Raw genomic sequence first — 24,694 nt, 5'->3', positions numbered from 1 at the left:
TTGGAAACGTATACACCCAAATCGGAAAACGAAAAAAAAAATCTATGATGAAAAAATTTACTTTCATGGTGTCAAAACACTCTTTGTCCAGTATCTTCACGAAATATTATCAAAACTTTCAGCAAATTTGCGGGAGACCGTCTTCTGGCAGCGAGAGAAAAATATCGTAAACGCAACCTGCTTGATCCTGACGAACTATGTAAACGGTCCGTGTTACATTTAACCCTGCGTTAGATTGCGCTAGGTCCCCAAGTCACCATGCTGAGAAACAGGCATAACATTTTGGATAAAATCCGATGGTAGCCTAACAATGCTTTTGATCATATCTGTACCATCATGACTCCACTACCATTACCTGAGCTCCTGTCCACCACTTTTCCACCAACACTTAATATTTTTGTCATGCTCTGTCTGTCTGATATAAAATGATTTTTATTCATTGCTATGAATTTTTTCTCTCTACATATTCTGGCAGGTACATCAAAGCCAGTAATAGCCTGGTGGCATAAAGGCGGTTGTTGCCTTACACTTGGCATACTATGCCAGTCAATGCCGAAAGACAAAAGACATGTTTTAACCTCCCCTTCTTCAAATCTCAACTTTTCCAAATTGTTTCCCAGACCACGGTTGGAAAGTCACAGCTAACTCTCACACATCCAGCTGGCAATGCCGCTGTTTTCTTCCTCGAATCAAAGCGAAAAGAAAATCGGTCTGGTTAAAGCTGTAACCCCAAGCAGAGAAGATGCAAATGGATCGTCTGATGTTTTTCTCTTTTTTTTTTTGGGGGGGGGTTTGAGTCCTGATAAACTGACATGGGCAGAAAAAAGAAAAACGATGGGTGCATTGCTGTCATTACCATCAAAAGAAGGCTCCCAGGTGCCCTTTTCAAGCAGAATGCCCGCTCTATTCACTTTGAGAGACAGTCGTGAGGAGCGAATGAGTGGACAGGCGAGAGCGTATGATTAACTCATCATGAGGCGCTATAAAAAGAGCTTCTTTATTCCCACGCCAGGCGCCACCACTAACTGTATCTTCACTCGGGTTCTTCTCGCAGCCATTAGAAGGTTGATTTACAACAGCGGGGGGAGAGAGTTGTGACAGTTGTGAAAAGCTGTTTTGCAGCTGCTTTCTCCTGCTTGAGCGCAGATAAGCTTGTATAATGGTGTTCAAGTGTTCGCCAGCACACACAAGAGTTTGGCATTCTAAAGCTTCTACAACTGTGATGCAATTAAATCCACCATAATACCTGCTACGCCTCTAACATTTCTAATCAAATAATTCTAGGAAAGGTTTTTATAAATGTCACAATGTGACAAAAATATATAATGCTAGGCAGCACAATAACTATGACTGATAAGTAGTTTTTTTTGTGTGTGTGTGTGTGTGTTGTATTGGTGATAAATTGTTCTGGGTTGTTTCCGGGGCATTGCTATACACTCACCTGAAGGATTATTAGGAACACCATACTAATACTGTGTTTGACCCCCCTTTGACCTTCAGAATTGCCTTAATTCTACATGGCATTGATTCAACAAGGTGCTGAGAGCATTCTTTAGAAATGTTGGCCCATATTGATAGGATAGCATCTTGCAGTTGATGGAGATTTATGGGATGCACGTCCAGGGCACGAAGCTCCCGTTCCACCACATTTCAAAGATGCTCTATTGGGTTGAGATCTGGTGACTCTGGGGGCCATTTTAGTACAGTGAACTGATTGTCATGTTCAAGAAACCAATTTGAAATGATTCAAGCTTTATGACATGGTGCATTATTCTGCTGGAAGTAGCAATCAGAGGATGGGTACATAGTGGCCATAAAGGGATGGGCATGGTCAGAAACAATGCTCAGGTAGGCCGTGGCATTTAAACAATGCCCAATTGGCACTAAGGGGCCTAAAGTGTGCCAAGAATACATCCCCCACACCATTACACCACCACCAGCAGCCTGCACAGTGGTAACAAGGCATGATGGATCCATGTCCATTCTGTATTCACCAAATTCTGACTCTACCATCTGAATGTCTCAACAGAAATCGAGACTCATCAGATTAGGCAACATTTTTCCAGTCTTCAACTGTCCAATTTTGGTGAGTTCTTGCAAATTGTAGCCTCTTTCTCCTATTTGTAGTGGAGATGAGCGGTATCCAGTGGGGTCTTCTGCTGTTGTAGCCCATCCGCCTCAAGGTTGTGCGTGTTGTGGCTTTACAAATGCTTTGCTGCATACCTCGGTTGTGACGAGCGGTCAAATTTGCTTTCAGTCAAATTTGCTCTTCTATTTCAGTCAAATTTGCTCTTCTATCAGCTTGAATCAGTCGGCCCATTCTCCTCTGAGCTCTAGCATACAACAAGGCGTTTTCACCAACAGGACTGCCGTATACTGGATGTTTTTCCATTTTCACACCATTCTTTGTAAACCCTAGAAATGGTTGTGCGTGAAAATCCCAGTAACTGAGCAGATTGCGAAATACTCAGGCCAGCCCATCTGGCACCAACAATCATGTCACGCTCAAAATTGTTTAAATCACCTTTTTTTCCCATTCTGACATTCAGTTTAGAGTTCAGGAGATTGTTTTGACTAGGCCACACCCCTAAATGCATTGAAGAAACTGCCATGTGATTGGTTGATTAGATAATTACATTAATGATATATTGAACATGTGTTTCTAATAATCCTTTAGTTGAGTGTATGTTGCTAGGGTGTTCTGGGTGGTTGCTAGGACGTTGCTTACTTGCATACTATTCTTATTATATCTAATAAAGATATGGCAGAAATAAGAAGAGTCCCGCCCCTTTTTTAATTCCCGCCAGGTGTAAAAAAAAAAGGAAGCCTGAACACTAAGAAAAGTAACAGATGACCTCTCTTCAAAAAGCTATATCATTAGAGGTTTTATTCAAAAAATGTGCAGGCGAATTACATGCCGAAGTAATTAGAATATAAATGATATGTACATATAATTTGTTTGTTGATAGTTATGCTTGTTTCCTCATCTAAGCAGAATATATCAAAATAATTGCTTCGTAATGATTCTGTTAGATCGTTGCGCAAAACCATAGTTATGGGGCAATATTTCTAGAGTTGGGAAGTCTGACTCATCACCCAGAAGTGTTTCCACGAGTCCCTGTTTAGCAGTTTACATAATTTTTTAGCTAATGAATGTTTAGATAAAAAAGTCTGTTTATCACTATGTTTCCAGTAATGATGTCAATTACGGAATAAACTCCAATTAGTGTATATTTGTGTTTTCAAGCTCTGTTTCTTGCAGCCACCCTAATTGTGTTTCTGCTATATAAGTCAAAAAAATGTTTCTTAGAACACATTGCAAGTCGATAAAAATGATGAATATGGTATACGTTTTATGGGAAACATTTGCATGGTAATATTATTCGGCTCGTTAACAACATATTTTTTCGGGCATGCATATTGCATTTACATCTCAAGGGTAAACAGTGATCTCTCACTGGTTACTTATGTTACTTTTTACAGGTTTTTCATATTATTTTAATGCATTTATTCAAAATGTGTGTGTATACGACAATGCTTTGTGAGTGAGTAATTTAAAGTCAAATAAATTATCAAATAATTTTATAAAAGTGAGACTTTCGATATGCAAAATTTGATATGATGTCAAGCTTTTTTTTCTAAACATGAATTCAACCTAACACATAGTAATACACTCAAAATGTAAAACATATACAATCTACCGACTTAACTGCAAAAAATATCGTTCTTTTAAATCAGCTAAGAGGTCATGCTGTGATGTGTCGATCTACTGGTCACGTGTTCATGTGATGTGAAAATCACATTATGGAATTTTTATTTTTTTTCCTCCAAAACAGAATTAGTGTTACCCCTAGAATTTTTACAAGTAAAATACCTCTGGAGTATATTTCCATTAATATTTACATTTACTAGGATCACATTTACATACATTTACTAGGATCATGTCTAGCAATGACTTCCTGTTTCAAAACAGTATAAATATGAGGAAACACAAAGGCCAAATTCCCTTAATCATCCATCACAATAGTAAAACCAAAGAATATAGTTCTAATGTGCAGCAAAAGATTGTTGAGCTTCACAAAATAGAGAGTGGCTGTAAGAAAATAGCTAAAGCATTGAAAATCCCCATTTCCACCATCAGGGAATTAAGAAGTTCCAGTCAACTAAAGATGTTATGAATCTGCCAGGAAGAGGACGTGTGTCTATAACGTTCTAATGCACATTGAGGAGGAGCGTTCGAGTGGCCAAAGACTCTACAAAGACCACAGATGGAGAATTGCAGAGATTAGTTGAGTCCTTGGGTCAGAAAGCCTAAAAAATGATCAAACAGCCCCTACATCCACACGTTGTTCGGGAGGGTTTTGAGAAAAATCCTTCTCGGTCATCTAAAAATAAGCATATTCAGTAGTCAGACACGACTGGAACTACAAACAGGACCAGATTCTATAGTCAGAAACAAAAAAAAGCTGCAAACACACCATTTGTTTTGGCAGCAAACACACCATATGTTAAATACACTGCTGGATCTTTAATGTTGTGGGCCTATTTTTATTGCTGGAGGTCATTTACTTCTTGTTCAGATCACGGTATCAAATACAAACAGATAAAAAATCAAAACCCGACAGCATGTCACGATTTGGTCTCGTCTCTGTCACGTTTTGGTTCGTTCATGTCATGTTCCATGTCTGTCATGTGATTCCCTGTTTGTCATGTGATCCTGCCACGTGTCTTGTAATTGGTTAATCGTCTGTTCATTGTTTACAGGCATCCCCAGATAGCAGACTGACATTGAATCAACGTGGAAATATGACATCGAAACAACGTTGATCTGACATTGTTTTGCTCATCGAATTAACGTTGAACCAACGTCAGACGCGTCATTCTTTCAAAACTAACGGAAAATCAACTTGAAATCAACGCGTTGTTTCAACGTTATGAAAGCAAACCAATTTTCGATTTTCATTTAGCTTTGAAGAATGCCGTGTCTGACGTTGGTTCAACGTTAATTCGATGAGCAAAATCAACGTTGTTTCAATGTCACGAGAGACGTCGTTTCCACGTTGATTCAATGTCAGTTTGCTGTCTGGGTCCCTTGTCATTAGTCTGTGTATTTAAGCCCTCATGTTTGGTATCTGTCTTGGTCAAGTTTTGTTTCTCTGTAACCTCTGCTGTTTGTAAGGTTGTGTTCATGTCCTTGTTTATGAGTTTTTCATGCCACGCCATGTTTTTGTTTCATGTTTAATCTTATTTGTAATAAATTGCACTTGGGTTCTATCATCTACACTTGCCTCCAGTGGATCCTTTACACGGCCTCTGCAAGAAATCTTTTGAATGAAAGATCAAAACGATAAATATGTGACTTGCATAAACGCATTTCGGTACGCTTCGAAATGTTCCCTTGTGAAAGCGACCAGAACCAAGAAGAAAATGCAACATTGCAACAAATTAAAATCCAATCCAATATTAATTCCTGTTTTGAAACAAAGCAGAAAATCTAGATGTCTGTGAATGCCCTAATTGATAAGCACGATGGTTTGTTGTTGACTTCTTGCTAAGCTATTATTATAACAATTCATGAGAGTAAAATAGTCCTTTTTATAAGTCTTTTTTAATGATCCCTAAATTAGATTAAATTGTAAAAAATCTTTGACGTTTTGAGTCATTATTTGCCTTCATCAACACTCTAAGTCTGTAACCCTAAGATGTCTAGAAATGTTGCATTTCACTTACGATATTTTTATATCTCTTAACACATTGTCCCAGAATAGCAAGGTTAAGACTTTGTTTGTGCAAGTTTTCTTTAATTTTACACACCTGTTTTTCTCTATACCCGCAGTGAAATTCTTGTAAAACACCATGTTGCAATTATCAAAACACTTTTGTATTCAACAAAATCCTTATAAAGTGAAAAGCAACGAGCTATCTTAACAAGCTCATAATGCTAACCTCCTGCTGGGGTTTGTTACACAATGCTTAGATAATATTCAACAGACATCCTCAGAACATGGTGAAAAAATAGATGTACTGAGGAGAGATGATAACAGGTGAAGAGGAGTTTTTAGAAGCCATTAAAAAAGTTTTACAGCTAAATAAATTATTTTTGGTAAGAGATATTAGCAAAGTTTGCAAACCACCAAGATACACAACAGTAAAATACACTAAACAGAGTAAACATCCATCCCTCATAGCTCTGTTTCCATTCACATCAAATTAAAGGCTGGATATGCGATTTCTTTCCAGAATTCGAAGTCTCTTCACATCCTCATAGCAATCACTAAGTTAGGTGGTTTAAATATATATTATAGACCGACCAATGAAGGATTTTGAAGGCCGATACCGATACAAATATTTTTGGGTTTTAAAATTCGATATTCCGATATATCGGCCGATATTTTATTTATTTATTTTTTTGTCACGCTTATTTGAGTTAAGAGAACTGATGGGGATGTTATTTTAATTGTTATTCAAGCAATGTATGTATCGTGACCAACTCAACGAGTGTTGCCAACAGGAACGGTGTAGAGTGCCCTCTGGTGGACAAACTATACAACTCCAACACTCATGACATGGTTCAAGAGTGTTTCGTCCGTATTTATTTTATTTTCGAAACATTCATTTATCGGCCATTATAACTGCCGATACCGATAGTTTGGAAAATGCCTAATATCGGCCGATAAGATCGGCCTACCGATATATCGGTCTGGCTCTAACATAACATCACAAACAAGCCGTACACATCACAAACAAGCTGTGCCATTATTGTCCGTGGAAGCCGTAGTACCATAAACTGTTCGTCCAATCATTGCAATCGGTTCAAGTGCATTGATACAATGTCCTACCTGCCTTCCAACATGTGTATTTCCATACCTGAGTTAAACAGCAGCCACCTTTAACAGTTCCTCCTGAACCAAAACAACAAGCACAGTAATTTGGTTGGAAGAGAAGAAAACCCATGACGTTATACTCGTAGCGTTTCGTAACTCGAATTTATGCATTTCAATGCCAACACTATCAACGGCGAAATTAATCTGCAGCAGTCAGGTGATACAGGTCAATGCTCGTTCAGTTGTTTATGTTGATTATTATAGTAATGTTATGTGCATTGAGATATGAGGTAGTTTAACTCTGTCGTTTCGTGATGCTTTGCAGACTCTGCTGTGGGCTTTGGAGATGCTCTGAAGGGAGGGTGGGATCTCATGCTTTCAAAGCAAGCTCGCTATTGCAAGCCTCTCCGACAATTGCCAACCCTAACTTTAAATAAGCTGTTAACTGTAACTCTGTCCCTGCCATTCACAAGTTTTTCCAGCAATCCTAACGGTATCTCACGACCAATTCGTATGAATTCGTACGAGTGAGTAAAAGGTGGCTGATTCATACAAATCCGTATGATCTCACTCTTACAAATGCGTAAGATTTGTCTAAACCCCATGGGTAGGTTTGGGGCAGGGTCAGGGGAAGGTCATTCGTCGGAATTCGTACGAATTAGCCGCCTCGTAAAATTCTAAAGTCTGTTTAGAAGGTCTGATAATTTGAAGCCATGAATGTGGGGGCGCATGTGCAAGTGCTGACCCCAGACGCTAGTGTGCTCGTGTGTTTGTTTGTTTGTTTGTTTTAAAATTGTTTAACAGCCTAAGTGTTTTTTTAACCCCTTGTTGTGTTTCAACTCAACTCAATTCGTACGAATCTCCTGATCGAAAAAACAAGCAAAACGAGAACTTAATAAACCAGGAGGAGCAAATAGAAGTTTTTTTTTACTGACAATTTAGCTAATGTGATCATCAAACAGCATTTAAATCAAAACTTCCAACCGTTAACGAATGAAAATGACTGTGAATCTTTGTGGGTGTTGATGGATTCGATCTACTCCATCTAAGTTTCGATCATTGTTCAGAATCCATTCCGGACAAAGTCTTTGACAAAAACATGATTTTCTCAGCTTTGTTTTTTTTAAGAGCGAAATTGGGTTCATTATTGGACACTAAATTACTGGCTGACAATAGTTGCTACCTCCACACCATTAGGGGGCAGTATAAAGTACAAGAACACCCAGAAATAACAATATCCACCTTTTTCCTAAACCCCATGCAGTATTTCTGAATTATTTAATTAAAAAAACTGGGTACAATGAGATTACATAGGGGTAGGATTGAATAAGCTTATGCTTCTTCCTACTCCTTTTCGGACATGTATAAGTTAAAAAATTGTTGTTGTTTTTTTTTTTTTTATGTATTGTTTGTTTGTTTATTTTCTACATGTTCGAACTAAAAACTTTTCATTCATTCATTCATTCATACATGAAACACATTAAATACCAGGTCAAATACCAAGTGTTACGTTATTCTCCTGTCATGTGAAAATAGAACTGACAGATGAGGATTGTAGTGCAACATTATGATTTTAAATGATTTGTTTCAATCTTTTTTGAGAGGAACTCCAAATATTCCTCCCATAATCTAAAAAAAACTAAACTGTTTAGGGGAAAGGTGGATAAATATTACCTTTAAAAGTACATTTAAAACAATTTGAAATGGAAAAGATTACAGAAACATATATAAATGATATTATAATTTTTACTTCTTCGTAATAAATGAAAGATGGAAATCATAGTGTTCAACAAAAATAATTTGTTTTTTTGGTTATGCGACTATGAAAGGATATCCCTCTACTGGTCAAGGTCTTTGAGGAAAGTGTTGTCACATTTATTTCCTGTACTGATTCTTTCCACTCAATCTCCAACTAGTTGAGACGAGACTTTATAACATTTAATTGTCCTTCAGATTCGAGCTCCAAACACAATAAAGGCGAGAACGTGACAAAGTCTCCACAATAAGAAGCAAACAAAGATATTGCCCTCGCTAATGGAATTGTTTCCATTACTCAGTCAGGCAATAAAAAGCCATTTTCCTTCTCAGGTCCCGAGCCTGCTGCAAATTACAGCCGTACACATCACAAACAAGCTGTGCCATTATTACTTATGTCTTGCGGGAGTCCCGAGAAGACAGCAGAGGTGAAACTAGCAAGATCTTCTTCACCGTCCAAACACAGATATGAAATGTTTCATCATTTCTCAGATCACAGAAGGCAGTGCCAATCTGCGATATTAAAATGTTCATTAAACTAATGAGCCACCGCCGAAACGACAGGTCCAGCTTGTCATAATGAAGCGGACAGTCAACCAGGCATGACAAGAGTCATATTTATGGAAAACATGATTTTCCTTGCCCTTTCAATTCAATGGGTCTCATTCACTAACTGTGTGTGTGCACACTGATATCTGCATGTTTGGTAACACTTACACATAAGTTTTAACTAACATGAACTAACAATGATTCATGTCAGTTCATGGTGCATTAACTAATGTTAACGAATACAACCTTTGATTTTGATATTGTATTAGTAAATGTTGAAATTAATAGTTTATGTTAACTAAGGTTGTTAACTAATGAACCTCATTAATGTAAAGTATTACCGAATGTTTTTACCAACAAATTGTGATTCATCAATAGCCTTTGTACTAACATTTATTCTAAATTCAATTCAGCGATATTTCATTTGTATAATATATATTTCACTATACAGTAAAAGAGACAGAAAAGTTATAGTCCGAGCTGCGAGGTTCCTCTGCACTACAGTATGTGTATACAGCAGAAAATGTAAGGTTTGTAATCAGGGTCTGTATTAAAGTCCCCATGAAATCAAATTTGACCTTTTGTATGGAATATTGCAGGTGTTGTTTTTTTTTAATTTATCAGCGCACTTCATTATATTTTTAATTCATGCACCTCGTAATCTTGAATCACATAACTTCCCCTCCCTCTTGCAGCTATTCTCTTCTCTGATGATGTGGGCGGGGCAACCTGCCACTCACATGAGATCAACCAATAGCAAACCAGAACCATCTAATCAATTCCCCACGGACTAAATCAAGCCCCGCCCACATCCGTTCTTGTTTCGTCATAATATGAAGGAAACTTACTATTTTAATGCCAACTTTACATGTTTTGTGCTTGAAGTGGTTTTGAGGATGGCACACTTGGCTCGAAGATCTTGCTGCACATTCTCTCAGCAAGAGCGAGTCTTTTTTAAAGAGTGGCATATGTTTGCTGAGAATGAACAATGAAGAAACTTTGTCTGTGTGGAAAATCCTTCTATAGAAATGGTTTGGAAATGATTTTGAAACTTAGACCACTCCAAATTCATTACCTTTAGAACTTTAGGTGAAAACCAATTTAATATACATACCTGTGTTTTAAATTATAAATAATTTAGGGCTGTGAAAAAATGAATTGCAATTAATCGCATCCAAAATAAAAGTCTGTGTTTACATAATATATGTATGTGTGCTGTATATAATTATTTTGTATATATAAATACACACACATGCATGTATATATTTAAGAAAATGTGTTATTCATATATAAAACATTTATATTTATATAATATAGATTATGTATATATATATATATATATATATATACAGAATTTAAGGGCAAATAATTCTTAAATATATAAATGCATGCATAGGTATTTATATATACAAAATAATTATATACAGCACACACACATATATTATGTAAACACAGACTTTTATTTTGGATGCGATTAATCGCAATTAATTTTTGCACAGCCCTAAAATAATTATATTATGAGAAGTCCTCTTGTGCATATAAATATAAATCATCCACACAATTATTAGTGAATGAGACCCAATGTCCTAGTGTATTCTAAGGCTTCATAGTCTAATTCCTTGTAAATATGACGTTTCCAGGCAGACTGATAATGCGTCGTTACTCCCAGATGTTGCCTAAAGGCATCCAATCAGATTAGAGCTTACCAGATGCATCCCATTTTTGTTCGCGATATGCATCAAGCCGTCAGCGAATGGGCAGTGGGTGGTCTAAGGCTAAAAATGCTTAATGCATGACAGTTTATATATATATATATATATATATATATAATGAGGTTGGCCAATCAAAACAGAGCGTATTTACATATGGAGATCTTAAAGGTGCAGCATCAAAAACAACCAAAGGGTGGGAAATGGTCATAAAAAAACTTTTGATGTTTCAAGAAACTTCATTAACATTATAAGAGGATTTATAATGTTGAAAAAAATTACAATATGGTATTTTTAACAAGTTCTCCACACTTTAAATTGAATTCCTTCTTCACTATCTTTCTGTATAACAAAAAGCCTACCAGAGGGACACATCAGTTCAGTGCATTAAATTAGACCCAAGGACAGTAAAATGAGTGACTTGACAATGGGTGAAAAGTTTTGGTAGCTGAGCAGGAATATATGTGACACTGTCAAAGCATGCCTTGGTTTTCAATAGACCAAATATAGCAGGAAATCTGACATGTTCATATGTGAACTCAGAGCTCCTGACATTCTGACTACTTTCCAGTATCATTCTTAGTCATCAGCTAAGAATAGCCAAATATAATCATGTGGATAGAATGCTCTCTATACTGAAAGGTCATATCTCTCCTAGTGAAAAACATAGCTTTGTTTCTGTTAAAGATATACTCCACTTTTTGTGGGGAAATAGGCTCATTTTACAACTCCCTCGGGGTTAAACGTTTGAGTTTTACCGTTTTCTAATCCATTCAACCGATTTTCTGATATGTAGAAGAATATCAGTACTATGGAAGTCAATGAGACCAGAAACTGTCTGGTTACTGACATTCTTCTAAATATCAGAAAATGGGCTGAATGGATTTGAAAACGGTAAAACTCAAACGTTTAACCCTGAGGGAGTTGTAAAATGAGCCTATTTCCCAAAAAAGTGGAGTATCTCTTTGAGACATTTATTAGATACCACTTTATTAGGTCCACATAACCGAGTAGTACTATATGATTTGCAATTCCTGATTCATCTTACCGATTCAGGTTCATTATCGATTTCATTATTCAGCACTGACTGTGGTACATTTACAAAACTAAAATCATTTAAAACAATTGTCAACAAGAAAGTGTTTTTTTCATTATAACTGGCTCATTCAGCAATTGACTCACTAATAAGAATCCACTCATAAGAGTCATTTGTTCGGGAGTCAGTCTGCTGTAGTTTCAGTAGCAGTGTTCCTCCACATAAACATCATTGAAATTGAACGTCATTCAGTTGTGGATAGGAACTGGCTTGCTCCCAGAAAAGGTTATGCCAAATTCTGACCCTTTGTTAAGCACATCACAGCAGGAATTGTTTTTTTCAATGCTCCTCTACAGACAGGAGTGGATCCTGCTGTGGTCTGCAGACTGTCCTCCTCGAGGTTTGACATGTTGCGCATTCAGAGATGCTCTTCTGCATAGCACTGTTGCAACGTGGTTATTTCAGATACTGTCACCTTCCTGTCAGTTTCAACCAGTCTGACCATTCTCCTCTGACCACTCTCAATAACAAGCCAGTTTTGCCCACAGAGCTGCCACTATTCTCTGTAATCACTAGAGACTGTTGTGCATGAAATTCCCTGGAGATTGGCACTTTCTGAGATACTCAAACCTCCCTGCCAAGCAATCATTCCAGGGTCAAAGTCACACAAAAAAAAAAAAAAATGTGATTTCAACAAACTCAATGTATGAAGTTTGAAATTAGATATTTTTACTTTATTAAAATTTGACTAATTTTGCTATCTCTTTCTCTCATAAAGCAAATTGTGACCATCTTATTAATTTGCAGATGACTTTCAATGATTGCTGAATTACTTTGCGGGTGATTCTCTTTGCATAGAGACTGCCCTTTACTAAACTCGTATTTTATCGGTAATCGGTAATCCGGTAATCGTATTGTAGAAAATAAGCTGCACTCCAATAAATCATTTTAAAACGTCCTGGCTTTAAAGTTATCTCTTATCGTTTCATGTGTAATCGTGATTCTACATCTGATCTCCAAGAGATGTGCACATCCTCAGAGAATCAATCCAGGTCTATATTCAAAGGAAGACAGTAATGGATTTCAAAACTACCTGAAGAACAAAGGTTGTCACGAATCTTAGAAGTAAAATTTAAAGGGGAATTACTTTTTCCAGTGTTACCTTTTCCATAATGTGCAGAGAGAGAAAGGTTGGCTTTTTAGGTTTTTAGGTTCAAACAAGTGTGTGAGTTTGAGGTGGCACTACCTGTCTGAACATAGGGTAAGTGTTTGAGAAAGCTGAGAAAAGTCATTACTTCATTACATTTGGTGGTAGAGCTGCACAATCAATCTTTAAAAGATTGCGATCTCCATTCAAACACCTATGCAATCTCATTCCTAAATCACAGGAATGAAACAGCTTCACAAACAGTCTTTTCAACCACACTTTCGTTATTTCTGTTATACAAATATTCATATTATCACAGATGTGAAGGGATAAAAGTTTATAGCTTAGATATAAGCACTAATGTCAATGAAAGGGATCAAACCAGAGTAAATCACCTTTTGAAATAACAATCAATGTATCAATGACATTGTTGCACCAGAACACATCGTTTCACCACAAAACCGATTTCAAAATGTGTCACATTAATGCATAAGATCAGATGAAAATGATCAGATATCTTGTTTTCTGTTAAACAATAAAACTTATGCGGCTCATTTCTAACGTTGGGATCTGTTGTAAGAATCTGCAGAGAGGACTGTGGCAGTCAAGAACATCACAAATTGTGACATCATCAATGGCCAAAAGTTAAGTAGGCCTAGTTAATTTCAGGTCTCTTGGTTATTTTGGTCCTGTCCACAAAAAAAAAAAAAAAATGCATTTGGTCGTGGTTCATTTAGTATTTACACTGTCGTTTTTTACCACAAAGCAAAAAAAAAAAAAAAGGGTTTTATGATGTATATTTGAGGATGCAACTTCCGAACTTCCAAAACAATGCAGTGTTATGGGGCTAAACATGCTCGTTGTATGTGCATAGCTAAATATGATGGTATTTTGAGCAGCTGAGAACTCTAAATGTTATAATGCTCTATAAATTATAACTTTATAATGAACTATAAATGCTCTAAAGAGCTTATAAAATGTGTAAAGGAATAAAAACAGCCGTCACACACACACACAAAGCAAGATCTGCTGCATTTCCGATCCCTGTATCGAACTGTAATGGGCAACAGCTCTTATGACGATGCTTGAGCATAACGTGCTCTTGTTAGGGTCACGTGACTCACGTCTTATGACATCACATCCTGTTTTTGGTCCACGTTGCGTTCATATTTCAGTCAAACCGCAGCAGAGTTTGTTTGGAAGCCCGAGACTTATCTTCACAGTGTCTCTGTCCTCTAGTTTGGCACACAGGGTTCAGATGACAGCGTTCACACTTATTCAAATGAACCGCAATAACAGAGCAATCGCACCAGAGGTGAACACACCTTAAGTTATTTGTGAAGCTAAGTTTGTTCTTTTGAACTCTGAAGGAACTTTTTGAAAAAGAAACTTCCGTGGATCATTTTGGGATCTTCTGAGTGGAAGCCTCTACACAGTCAGAAAGAGTAACACAGTCTCATCCCAAGAAGTCATATAACTGACGTCTTCGGACGTCTTTTGACCATACGTCAACATCCGCCTTTTTAGGGTACCCTTAAAAGTCGGTTACATGACGATCCCGGGCCGTCATACAACTGACGCTTTACCTTTAACGTTGGTTAGGTAATGGGGTAGGTTTAGGTCTGGGGTAGGGTTAGGATCCGATAACGTCATCTAACTGACGTTTAAAGGTACCCTAAAAAGGCGGATGTTGACGTATGGTCAAAAGACGTCCCAAGACTTCAGTTATATGACGTCTTGGGATGAGACTGCGCTGGAAAGAGCACAACTGCGATGCCATAAACACCCAGAAGTTAAGAAAACAAGCTTATTCTGCAGCATAGTTTCCAAAAATGCTCTTAAGAGAACGTTTAGAAACTTCTAGTATGTTTTTATAGTATGTATATAGAGCATCAAACTCAATATTTGAAAATTTGGTTCCTTGTGACATTCCTCCTCTAAAAACAGAGTTTAAGCCACCCTTCTTTCATGATTAGTGACAGATCATTGCAGTTCCCACGCTGATAGAGACACAAAAGAAAGCAAAAGGTCCCAGCAAGCTCCTGTCTTTCAGCCCTGCCCCCTCCCCATGCCCTGTCAAAAAAAAAAAAAAAAAGAGTTTGAACACTTGCTTTCTGTTAGCAACAGAAACACCCCAATCTAAATGGAAACTGGCCTAGCCTAGCAGGGTTCCTCTTCTTCTCTCAGGCTTGTGAATTTGCCAAGAGCTGGAATCGAAAAAAAGTAGTCAAATTCCAGCCTTCCCGAGGATGAGCTGTCTGTTGAGCGTCTTTATTCTGGTATGGTAGGCAGTGTAGCCAAAGTTCACAGAGTAGCGGTCATGACTTGAGGTAAGATCAAAAGAAAACGGCGGGGATTCAATATCAATGGGACGTCAGAAAAAAAAAGGCTTCAGGAGACTGGCCTTATTACTTGCAAATAAATTATTGAGATTGTGAGGGAATTTTAAATTAGTCAAAGCTGTGGAAGAGCCGAAGGTCTGCAGATGTCAAGTGCATGTGGACAAGCAAGACGAAGGTCAAACTGGTGTCAAGGTCACAATCATAAAGAGAGAGTGGCCAACATCCATTTATTAATAAGCATTGCACAGCCTCAGATGCCTTCAATGACAAAGACCCTAACGCTGCCAATAGGTCCTGCTACAATAAGCACTTCTGGGAAAATTAGTCAAGTCATCACCGTCATGGGGTCCAATTTTAACTTAGAATTACATCACAAATATATGTATTTTTTAGAAATATTTATATTATATACCAGACTTTCAGAAATATGATCTTGTCAAGCTCAAACATTTAAACTGATTTATTATAACTTAACAGTTAACAGAGCAGTGTGGAAATAAAGAGCTAATCAGTGAGTGATTGGAATTGGCTTACATGAGAATGTCAACTATATGGATGTGTGTAACCATCTGTTGAAGATTTCATATCATCATGCCAATTTCTGCCTTTATATCAAACGGGTTAAAGTGAGACGAATCAAATAATAATACTTATTGATGATCGTGCTGCTGTTTTCCCACCAAATTATGTCACTTCCTGTATGCCACTATACACTTTTACATATTATAAAAGGCTGAGAGGATGAGAGTTCATTACAAATACAAATAAAAGGTTTTCCCCCAGAAAAATGAACAAACGGTAATAAATTCCCATTTTTAATGTTAGAAACGTGGGGAAAATATTTAAAATTTAACACATATCGTTGCTTAATTGTAGCAATGTGATAAAAAGAAAACCAAGCTTTTCGTTTTTAAAATTGTGAGATTAATAGGCACTGAACCAATAATATTGTATTATTATAATTTACTCTTATCTTTATATTTTCAGTTTTCATTTTTATTTTAGTCTAGGTTATAGCACTTTTGTTATATGTTTTTTTTTTATCATCACTGTTATAGTATTTTAGTATTTAACATTGTTAGTGTCTTAGATTTTAGATTTTTATAATTTTGGTTTTAGTTCCAGTTGCCTATAACATGACCCAGTAACACTCAAGACCGTAGCTTTAGGCATTTGCAAGAAAATGAAATCCATGAGCAAATCATATGCTAACTTGAGAGTATAAATACCAAGTTAAAAAATAAAAAAATGGTTGCTTTACGTGTTAGATACATGGCCTGTTCCTGTCTAAAGCTACAAAACTACACCCTGAACAGACGTTGTGCCAACAGTCAAAAGTCGAAGACCAGAAAGACGTCTGCAAAAAAACACCTCAAGCTCTCATTAGAGTAATGTGAAAAACGAATGTAATTTGTCTTGTTTTGCATGCATGAGATGACTATCATCACAGACAGATTGTGGTTAGCCTCCGATGTACGGCTTATTATACACCCAGAAGTATAAATCACCCACAAACCAAATTGTCAGACAATATTCTGTTTACTCTAATTGAAATTCTCATTAGATTCTATTCACAATGCCTGAATCATATTTAGATTTGGCAGAATGACACATACGCCATGAAAAGTAGAGCCAGAGAGCATTAGCGATTCACAGGACACCGGGAACAGCATGGTGAATTTTGCCTCCAGCTGGCCGGCACATTTTCCCTGACCCCCCCACCGCCGAGACATGAGAGAGTAAATGGAGGCCCTGTCATCCGGAGCTGTTCCGGGATAATAGGAAATCCCAGGTCGGGGTGGGAAACCCTGTGGTGCGAACGAGACGAGTCATCGCCATTTCCTCCGATGCGCTCGTGACAACAAAAGATGTCTCACCAAGAATAGGCAGCGAACCCAACCCGAATGGAATATATCCAGCGTATTAGAATACAATGGAACAGCATTTAATGATAAGAATGGAACAAAATGAGCCGATGGAGGCTCTGAATTCAGCCTCTCCGGACACATTCGTGTGGAATTGGCTTGTTGAAATGTAATCAGAATGCTATGGGTTTTGGTAATGCCATCTTGTTCTCGGAAAAAGCTTGGGATTTATCATCTAAATACCATAGTAAATGTGCACTGCCATTTTGAACGAAGTCTCTTATGTTTGTAACATGTTTTGTTTTATTATCTTGGTGTTTTGGATTCCCTGCCGTCAATCATCTCGTCACAGTTAAACTGAAATGAATTTCCTACCGTTTCGGAGAGTAATATTTCAGCACATGAATCTGCCAGTCATGGGTCTCTCATGTAGAGTCTCTCATAATGATGCATTTAAAAGACCAAAACTATCTTTACATAAGTTCACAATGCAGTTCCAGATGAAATATAATGTGGACGACATTGATTTCTTTTTAAACTCACTGACCTAAAACTTTTGAATGGGTAGTGTATATGGTAATCATTCAATATGGTGAGGTCAAAGTACCATATTATAAATTATTAGTTTTTATCACATGTTGTATTTGCATTTCAGTAATTGTAATTAAAACAATGTTACAAAGCAAAAAATCTAGATGGTCCTAAAATAGGCCTGGTTTGCTTTATGGAAAATATTATTTCTTATTCATTTATTTTTGATGGTTGAATGTGAGCTGGACATGTTTTTGTGAGGTTTATATATTAAAACTGCATCACAACTGGTGCTATTATAATTCCATCACAGTCACTCATAATCTTCACAAGGGCCTGAGCCGAGGGGCTATAAAGAAGAGTCTGAAGAAAGCAAGGAGAATACAGTCCGGAATAAGGAGAATGCAGGATGCTTGACTGATGGAGTGTGCACTGGGAAATATATCTGACAGAATACATCTCTGGCCACTTATTAGAGATTCTGAACGTCGACGGGAGGAGGCAAATACTTCACGTAACCCTAAGTAAAACTAAACCTTATAAATAAGGTATATACAATACATACATAACCTCATGAACATGTCTTGAATTTCAGAATTAATAAGTTACAAATAGACTGAAATAAAAGGTAAAAATGATTCAATTAATTTTAATTAAAATTATTATGTGTGGAGTGTAATATGATCTGTCCTGGACTACATAAAATTTACCAAATATTTTTATTTTATTTTTCTAAAATAATTTACACTCAATCAATCAATAATATTCATTTTTTTCAAATATATTTGCATTTATGCATTAGGAAGGCACTTTTATACAAAGTGGACGCCATGCTCATACTCAACAAATCGAAGTTATTTTTAGTTAAATTAATTAAAGTGGATAATAATAAACAAATATTCAAATACATTTGTTTTAATTAAATAATAATGTGTTCAAAAACATACAATTGTAAATCCATTTTTATTTAAATAATAATATATAATAAATTTATAAATAAAATAAATAAATAAATTAATGAATATTTGTAATTCATTAATTATAGTTAAAATAATTAAAGTGGAATATAATATAAAGAACTGTCCTGAACTACATAATGGTCACTAAGCAAATTTACATTAATTCATTAATTATTCTTTTTGCATACATTAAATCTGTAACCAAAGTGAATTTGTTTACAAAAATGATTTTACAAAAATAACTAAATAAATAATCTCTCTGAATAATTTTGGTCAAATATAGTTATTAACTTTGATCATTCTTTAAAGCGGAATAACAACACAATGCATTCACAAGTATTTAAACAATGTGATGAAGGAAACTATTTTAGCATGCTACAAATAACACATCTCTGTAATTTCCCACCCTCTACTCTCAACGTAAATGCATTCGTCTTCTTCCCCCGCTCTTTTTCTTGATTACCTATGATTTAACCAAGTTCGGAGTTATGTCTGCCTCATTATGCTAATGAAAGCTTTTTTCTGGTTGTGCTCCATGCTTGGCTAGCAGAATGCGCTGAAGTGCGAGAGCAGGAATCGGGCTCTTCCCTGCTGATTTGGCACGCCATCAGCATCCTGTCCCGCACAATATAATGATCAGGGCCCAGGTGACACAGACACACAACCAGCATACTAGAGATCCAGCCGCGTATGCTAATGTTTCAACGCCCACTCGTCAAGCACAGCGCAGTGAGGAAAGCGGCGTAAAAGTTTACAAGGGGGTGTTTCAAACAAGAGAGAACGCATACAAGAAAGGACAAGTTGCTATGGTAGATAGTGATGGACAGGCCAAGACACAATCCACATGTAGAAATCAGAGGAATTTCAGTGGAAATGATTTAAACATGATGAGAATACTACATTACACAAGCTAAAAGCATGACCAAATTAGACTAAATATACTATAGAAAGAGGACATTCATAATTTATGAATTAATATTGGTGGGACAGAAATTTCAGGGTGAATCCTTACTAAAGAATTAGTTCACACACAAAATTGTATTACTCACCCTAGAGGTATCCCAGGTGTATATGATTTTCTTCTTTCAGCCAAACACAATCTGAGTTATATTAAAAAATATCATGGCTCTTCCAAGCTTTATAATGGCAGTCAATGGTAACTGAGATTTTGAAGGCCACAACCATCAAAGCACAACCATCATTAAAGTGCTCCACACGGCTCCAGGGGGGGCAACAAAGGCCTTGTAAAGCGAAGCTATGCGTTTTTGTAAGAAAACCATTCATAGCTCTAACTTTATAAACTATAATCACTGTCTTTCGGCATTGGTCATAAATCCGCAGAAGAATAAACATTTCGATTCGTGATTTCAATCATCATACAGCAAATCCCCCACACAACAAATCTTTTTTTCTTGGATTTAGGCAATTAATGTGGGTCATAGGCCTATGTTTCAGGTTGGAAAACCTGTAAATCCATATCAATATGAAAAAAAAAAAATCACATCCCTGTTTTCATTTGATTTTTTTGTCTTGCATTTAAGTACCCTGAATTTACTTTCAGAGTGTTGACACGTCTTCATATTGACCTCTACAGTTCAGATGGAGTATCGCAAACTAATAATGTGACTCAAACAGGTCCATATGGGAACACATGTGCAATTCTCAAAGTCTACCAGCTGAAAAGTCCCCGAGAACCCCTTTAAAACCATCAAACTCCACGATCCTGACCAGCCCAGAACAGCAAACCACCTTAGACAGGTTTATGCTGTTTTATTTTTTTGTTGTTGTTTTTTTTCCCCTCAGTCAATAGCACTCTCACATAGTGGTTTGTGAGAGCCTTTATCTATTGGGAGTTTTTGTATTATGCTGAGAGACAGCTGAACGCTATGAACTGTGTCTTATGTGGGTGTATTACCTGTGCTTGCGCCTCCATTCGAGCGTACTGCACCAGCATCGGCTCTCCGTGCTTCTGCATGAAGTCTCTCTGACAGCGCTCCGCCAGCGCCGGCTCATTGGGGAGAAAATTACTGGCCCAAACCTGGAGATAGAAACAGGAATAGCATGAAGACATGAACCTTGCGTGGGATGTCTCGCTAATCAGACTCTGTAGCCACAGATAAAACCTTCAGAAAATCTGTCAGGGACACACACACACACACAAAAACATCCCCCCATAGTAAAATAAGGCTATAAAAATAAGTAACCGCAGGCCTGTATTTAACGTTGCATTTTCTTAATTAATAGCGAAGCATGTGGCCAGCGAAGCACAGAGTACATGGAAACCCGATCCAATTATACTTCGCAACTAGTGGAGTTGGAACTTGGCGATAACATTTCTCTCATCTTTAACCTTGTAGAGATGATTTAGGGATAGTGATTGAAAAAGACACTTTAAAACATTCATCTTTCCAGGTGCCGAAGACTGTTGGTGCTGCCCAGAGAGAATTCTGAAAACAGATCCAATACATCTTCAACAAAAAACGGGTGGTAAGAGAGATTCTGTTTTTCCGATTCGTTTTTCCTCACCACCAGAGTTCCCACAAGAGCTCTCCATTCACGTATCTTCCTGAGGAAAGAAAACTCGGCCATTATTCACTCCTGAGACAAATGAGATTTTCTGCATAGGGAGTTTTGGTTTTTTCTAGAGTTTTTGGGAACTCAATTTCAGCAATTTAATCTAGTGACACACATGCCTTCGGAAGATTTACAATGAATTTAGCACTCAATTGTTTGCAATTCATAGTACATCAAAATCAGTCCGCCGTAATCACACACACACACACACACAATCTCTTCTAGCTATAAAAATAACTAGAACCGCAAAGCAGGCCTGTATTTAACATGCCAGTGAAGCACAGGAGCTGATCATACTTTGCAACTAGTGGACACTTTGCAACATACTTTGCAACTTGTTTAGCCTTGTAGAGATCTATGATATCCAAATATGTGTGGAAGCTTTTAAAGGTTCTCTTATGAGTTTTTAAGTTTTGATTTGTAGACTGCGGAGAAATAACCTGCTGAAACCCCTTGCTGTTTGGGGAGGATATGGTAAAGAAGGTATAATTGAGAGCATATTGATGTATTGCATGGTAACACCTCTCAAGTCTAGTTCAAATAAGTCGCAAAACACAAGGAAAATTAGGGTGCACCACGGGTAAAAGGCGCTTCTGATTTTATTTTTCTCTGAACCATTAGATGGCACAAAAACTTGACGCAGCACTTTCCGAAAAAATCCGTTTTCCATGATGCACATAGAAATTTGCCTGGTTCTTGATGCGATCGCGGGCAGCAGGGCAAAGTTGATTCTGTGCTAATTTGATCTAATATTTGATGTTTTTTAAATTGTTGTGGATTTAAGATACAAATGAGAATCGCTAAAATGATTGAATATATTTTGAGAAAAAGGTTTTCATAATGACTTTCAGTTTTGTTCAAGGTAATTAAAGCGACAGTTTTCCAGTAACGGAAAAATATGTAAAAGTATATGGTATTTGGGGTAAAAGGCAGCCCCTGCTGTCAGGGCGAAAGTCACAATAATTAACATAACAATAAACAACCGTCTTACTTTTCCATTTGTTGACATGGCATGGTTAGATTCAGTTGGTAAATAGGGTGCACAATATGCCTAAAACGGAGAAGTTTTTCCTTTGAGTTTTCCGCGTACAGCTGACACTATTGTCAAAATGACCCACATTCACACGGATCTGCGAAAACGGCTAAACACGCTGTAGTCTGCTGACATGCCATTAGATGGCGATGAAACACTATAGACTGAACACGTAATACGCATGTGGATGAAGTCATAGATTTGCGTTCCGTTTCCAAAAATTTGCACTTTGAAACTCGCACACCGCCAGACTTGCCCACTTGGGACCCAGGAACAGAGGAATTTGCCCTTTCTTTGAAGTGCGGGTACTACTTGCTCCACTTACTTTTGGGAGCAGCAGTAGAACAAACACGCACACAAACAAAGACGAGTGGAGAGGGATTGGATCAGTTGTCCAACTCTAAGAGCATCCTCCATCCCTGAGCGGCCCGTTCTGGAATGCTTTCGCTGTCGCTTTCCACTTGGCTTGGCAGCGCCTCGAGCGGGCTGGGCGTCTCTACTGGGGCTGGCTCCAAGCTGAGGCCTGGCTGGAAGCCCAGCGGGAGTGGTGGCAGGGGAACACCCTCGGCGACGAGCAGGTGGAGGAGGTGCCACCGGCGGCAGGGTTGAGGCAGGATCAGTCAGCCGGGGCAGGATGTGCCGGATGACCTCCATCTGCACTTGGGCGGCAGAGAACTTTGCCATGTAATTCTTTGCCGCGTCGGCGACCTGCCCAACCTGCGAAATTGGGGAGACCAGGAACCGAACCTTGTCCGTATGTCCATATCAACCAGGCTGAGCCAAGAATGGCACTCCTGGACCACTCCTGGACCAAGGTGGACATCGCCAGACCAATCGTGCATGCCACGACACTCGTGCCCCGGAGGGCAAGGTCGGAAGCACTGCAGTGCTCACCTATGAGCACACAGTCTGGGCTACCCTCTTGCATGACAATGGGTGCCCGGGCCTGACAGACCTGTAGCAGTGCCATGGCATGCAAGATAAGGCGGCTTGTCCACAGGGTTTTGTAAGCTCTGCCTGTCGGAACAGACGAGAACTCACAGGCCTTAGTGGGGAGACGAGTATCCCTCCAAAAGGTAGCGGCCGCCGGACACAGGTGCACCTGTGTCGCGACAAACCGTTCCACTAGAGGGATAGCCTCACAACCCTTCACCACTCCTCCATCAACGGTAGTGAGGGGGAAAAGCTATTTATGCAGTTTCTGGCAGAGAAAGGTGTCGTCCACAACCTAGTAAGCTCTCCATGCACTTCGGGAAAGAAAAGCACTGGGGCGGCGAACTGAGAACCAGCGCGGCCCGCCCCAAGATACCAATCCTCCAAGGGTTGGAGGGTTCCACTCAAAGGCAAAGGCAAAGTTATCATCCAGAGGGAGATAACACTGCCAACTCATCATCTCCAGAGGCCAGCTCACCCTCCGATGCTGCTATTGACATCTTATCCTCTGGGGGAACACCAATTGAAACGGCTGATCGGTCCATTACAGAGGGACCAGCACGTCTAACAGGAATTCCATCGGCTGAGGTGTGATGGAGGAGTGAGGAGCCCACAGGGAATGGTTACTGGGCGAGACATCCATCACTACCCTCCGATCACCCATCCCACACAGCACCCGGGGGTGGGGCATGGTAATTGGAACTCGCTCTTCGCGGACGAAGGCGTGTCTCGATCTCAACACAGCAACAGTCATATTCCCGCAATGGGAACATGAACCGTCCACAAAAGTTGCTTCAGCGTCCAAACACGTGATGCAACAATTGTGACCGTCAGAGAGGAAAAAGTGAACGACCGCATCCAGAAACGCACAGGTGGAATGCATATTGAAAAAGACGCAAAGGCTTTTTTAGGAAATAGGACACGTCACCAGTGCCGGAGCACACAGGGGAGTGACCGCGGCAACACTGAACAGTGAACTGAAACAGTGAAGCACTGACTTTTCCACCCTCTAACCAGCCGTCAACACACACATCCTTAAGAAATTTGTTGCTGTTAAAACCACCAGCACTGGACGAGTCTTCCAGAAGAACACCGACACACTCGACGTCGACTACGTCTGACGTTCTCGACTGAAAGTGAACAAAAATACTCCGATAACTCGTTGATTAGAGGCAGGGAACAGAACAACCAAACTTCATAAGACAAGATAGGACTAAGAACTGAACAAAACACAGGTCTTAAATAAGTGAACAAATCAAACAAAACAACATCAGGTGCAGCTAATCAATCAAGGAGACAAATGACAGGGAAAAAACAACTCATAGTAACTCAAATAGATTAGAATAGATTTACTTTATTGATCCCACAGCGTGTAAATTCACTTATTACAGCAGTTAAAGAGAGAGAGAGAGAGAGAGAGAGAGAGAGAGAGAGAGA

At 38.4% G+C, this 24,694-nt stretch overlaps 1 protein-coding gene across 1 annotated transcript in view; it reads right to left on the bottom strand.

Moving 5' to 3' along the window:
* The window catches only part of galt (galactose-1-phosphate uridylyltransferase), a 120,667-nt gene that overhangs the window by 67,600 nt on the left and 28,373 nt on the right, over positions 1-24,694 (bottom strand). Inside the window, exon 7 of the mRNA XM_039676693.2 lies at positions 20,633-20,755. Within this exon, the coding sequence (XP_039532627.2) occupies positions 20,633-20,755 (123 nt within the window). The remainder of the gene's footprint in view (positions 1-20,632; positions 20,756-24,694) is intronic.

The sequence above is a fragment of the Pimephales promelas genome, chromosome 23 (assembly GCF_988280905.1).
Source record: "Pimephales promelas chromosome 23, fPimPro1.hap1.1, whole genome shotgun sequence".
NCBI lineage: Eukaryota > Metazoa > Chordata > Actinopteri > Cypriniformes > Leuciscidae > Pimephales > Pimephales promelas.
Note: the sequence above shows the minus strand (reverse complement) of the source record. Positions and strands in the feature narration are given on the sequence as shown.